The sequence below is a fragment of the Penaeus monodon genome, chromosome 20 (assembly GCF_015228065.2).
Source record: "Penaeus monodon isolate SGIC_2016 chromosome 20, NSTDA_Pmon_1, whole genome shotgun sequence".
Lineage (NCBI taxonomy): Eukaryota > Metazoa > Arthropoda > Malacostraca > Decapoda > Penaeidae > Penaeus > Penaeus monodon.
Window position 1 is genome coordinate 24,507,680 of NC_051405.1, and position 3,327 is coordinate 24,511,006.

The 3,327-nt window shown below is 32.8% G+C and overlaps 1 protein-coding gene across 1 annotated transcript in view; it reads right to left on the bottom strand.

The window, feature by feature from the left end:
- Positions 1-405: 405 nt before the first annotated feature.
- LOC119585724 (ubiquitin carboxyl-terminal hydrolase Usp2-like) overlaps positions 406-3,327 on the bottom strand; it is a gene marked incomplete in the record, with an annotated part of 125,661 nt that continues 122,739 nt past the window's right edge. The window contains 1 exon segment of the mRNA XM_037934412.1: positions 406-3,116. Coding sequence (XP_037790340.1) covers positions 3,029-3,116 — 88 coding nt within the window.

Sequence of the window (3,327 nt, forward strand, 5' to 3'; positions counted from 1 at the left end):
CATAGCATGCTTATCATTCATGCAGGAACTATATGTTAAGAGTGAACTACCAGAGAAAAAGGTAAAGTTTGGAGAGATGGTGGGGTGAATGCGAGTTAGGCAAGGTGACAATGCTGTTTTATTACATATATTTCAGTAACTTAAAAGTTTGTGATGCAAAGTATTGGCCATTTTGTAGTAAGTAGGCAGGCCACTGTATGAGGAACCATATATAATACTTTTATATTGACTGTTATTTGCTCAGAACCTGTATATGCTCCTCCAGCAGGCAATGTTAAAAGTCTGTCATCTCGTTTGTCTTTTCTTGCTTATTTTTTTAGTTGTATTTATTTAATGAGCATTCAAGGATTCAAGGTTATTATTTTTCATTTTATGGGTGGTTCAAGGTTATAAAAAATAAGAGGCACTCCTTATAAATATTTATTTTCTCATATATTATACCATTAGGTGACATACTATTTTCTAGGAACTTCCCCAGTGCAGTGATAATAGAACATTGTGATAGGTATGAGTGGTAAGCAGCCTTCAACTAAGCCACTACATCTGAATAGCGGCTTGCCAAGACAACTCCAAGGGATCTCAGTTTTTACTATTCCAAGCTTAAGGATTGAAGATGGTTGCCGTGCACTTTTTCTCATGTCACAAACTGGATAAGGCTGAATCTTTGTGTTTACTGTGGCAAGATAGGAAGCCCTGTGCATTGTGTGTGTTATCTACAGTTACCTCAACCCCATGATACTCATATCCTATAGTGGTCATGCAGATAAACACCTTAAACTGCCACATCCACAAATAGCTTTTTTTTATTGTTGGTAATTAAAACACTCTGATCTTTGCTGATTCTAAAGTTCCATTTACCAAAAATATTCACATGTAATAAACAATACATGAACTGTGAAAATATTGACTCCATAACATTACAGCTACATAGTAGCTAAATGACACATATGTATCACAGCACAGCTCATTTATAGTTTATTTCAAAACATACTCAAACCTTAATGCTAGAATTGATAGAATTTTTAATGAACCACATTAGTGATCAGTGATACAAAAAATGCATAATGGGGATATAAAAAAAGAAAAGAAAAAAGAAATGATTAATTCATATAAACAGACTTGAAAAAATGTGAGCAGGGTAATTTTTTTTACAATTGTACAGAAAAAAGAGACCCCATTTGGCATTTTTCTTTGTCTACTTCAAAATATGGCCAAGAAAAATTAAAATATCTTTTCTACTTCACAGTTCTGTGATCAGCAGGTATCATAGACAATGCTTGCCAAACAGAACATTTGCCCACCAGTGCCTTGCTCATCCCAGAAAGTGAAGTGTCAGTCATCACTCAAATATTCAACTCAAAAGTTCAAGCCAAAATGCTTGGGCTTAAACATACCTCTTACATATACATACTGTATACCTTCAAACATATAGTACCAGGGGAGTGGTTGCAGTGAAGGGATTTATGAGGCTAACCAAAGAAAAAAAAAAGAGAGAGATAAAAAAAAGCTTAGTCCACAGAAACACAAACATAATTGCAAGTACACAAGATAGAAAATGACATTAAGCTACAGAAAACATTATATACTATTTAAATGTAAATTATAGTCTAACAATCAACTTTTAAAAGATAAACATGATTGGGAGATTTAATGTGGTAATTCAGTTCAAAATATTTTCTGTAGTGGTGAACTTGAAATATCCTTCTGCAACTGGAATACTCGTCTAAATGCTCTGAAATCTATTGCTACAGCACTGATTTTGATGTCACTAAAATACAATACTCTCCCATATCTAGTACTATGTAAATCATCTGACTCAGTCACACAATTTACCACAAGTCAGCTTTTCATAACAGTATTGCCCTCGTCGCATAGACAGTAAGACACAATCTACTTCAGACTGCCGGTTTCATTACAAGAACTGTAAACAATCTTTCTAGTTGAGAATGGCAGCATCAAATCTTAAGTGCAGCATCTTTATGCAGCATATCTTGCAACAGTAAGATATTATTTGACTAGACCATCATTACTATACAGCCGAAACTTTGAGAAATATAGATAACATGATCTGTCTTTCAGATAACAATTTATTACCTTCAATATATATAACTACATCTGAATCTTTACAAATCTTATTTAATTTGTAACATATTTACAATATATATTTAATATAAAATATACATTTGCAAGTCTGTGTCTCTATACATACATATGTACATAGTTACACAGATAAGCCTACAATCTTAGCACAGTATTGTGGTAAGCAGTTCAAAAATGTCTACTGCCACAATGCTAAATCACATGAGCATTATTATTTTTTCTTTATAGAATACTGTATATAATCTAATGCCTCAACTGACTTTTATCAATTTAAACAGGATGCTAATTCACTGCTGGCATCTCTTTAAAAATATTTCAATCTAATAATGTCTATCTCTTAGTACTGTAAGCAATGGACAACTGACAGTCTACTCAAATCATTTCTCACAAATGAGTAAATTAAGCTTACAAATTTTTCTGAATAAAATCAAAGATAGAAAAAAAAGGATCAAGACACAAAAATTTTGTTTAAAAATTTAGACATTTTGAGGAATAAACTAAGAGGAATGAATCACATGGTGCACAATAGTTTTCAACTGCAAAGACATCTGCAGCGGCTGTCATGAGGTGCACAGCTTAATGCACTGATACTGAATAAATTGCAGTACTACAAAGCATCTGTTCTGAAACTTTGAGACACTCGTACTATTTTTTTTCCCCTTTTTTCCTTCTCAAAGTGAATGGATATTATTCTTTGTGCACTTTGGTAGGGCAACAGTAGTAGCTCAAGGTGCAATACCATTCTTTTTTGATACATTATTTTTTTGTTTTTCTTTTTCCTATGCTTTAACATGCACACACACACACACATATTCACTCTCCAATCTCGCATTTGAGCATACAAATGGACACTTTTTTTCTAAAATTCCTATTAACATTAATCTACCAAATTTTCACTCAAGCTCCATAGGTGACATATTCACACATGCTATAGTTTAGACGATGAAGATGATATTTCGTAGAAGAGCACATATGCCTCAGGACTGCATATTCTCCCAGTGGAAATATTGGACACTCTGGAAGATTAAGATAATTATAAATGTGATGTTGACATTCACTGATAATATATGTTTATTAACCTTGCATGTTTCCTCTGCTAGCAGGTAGCTTCATTTGCATATATTCAGTATATATTAATCATGACATGATCCAATTCATAACTAATCAGTTTTGAAAAATGAGACAGTTATATTGTCATAAAAAAAAATACTATCTACCTTGCTATAG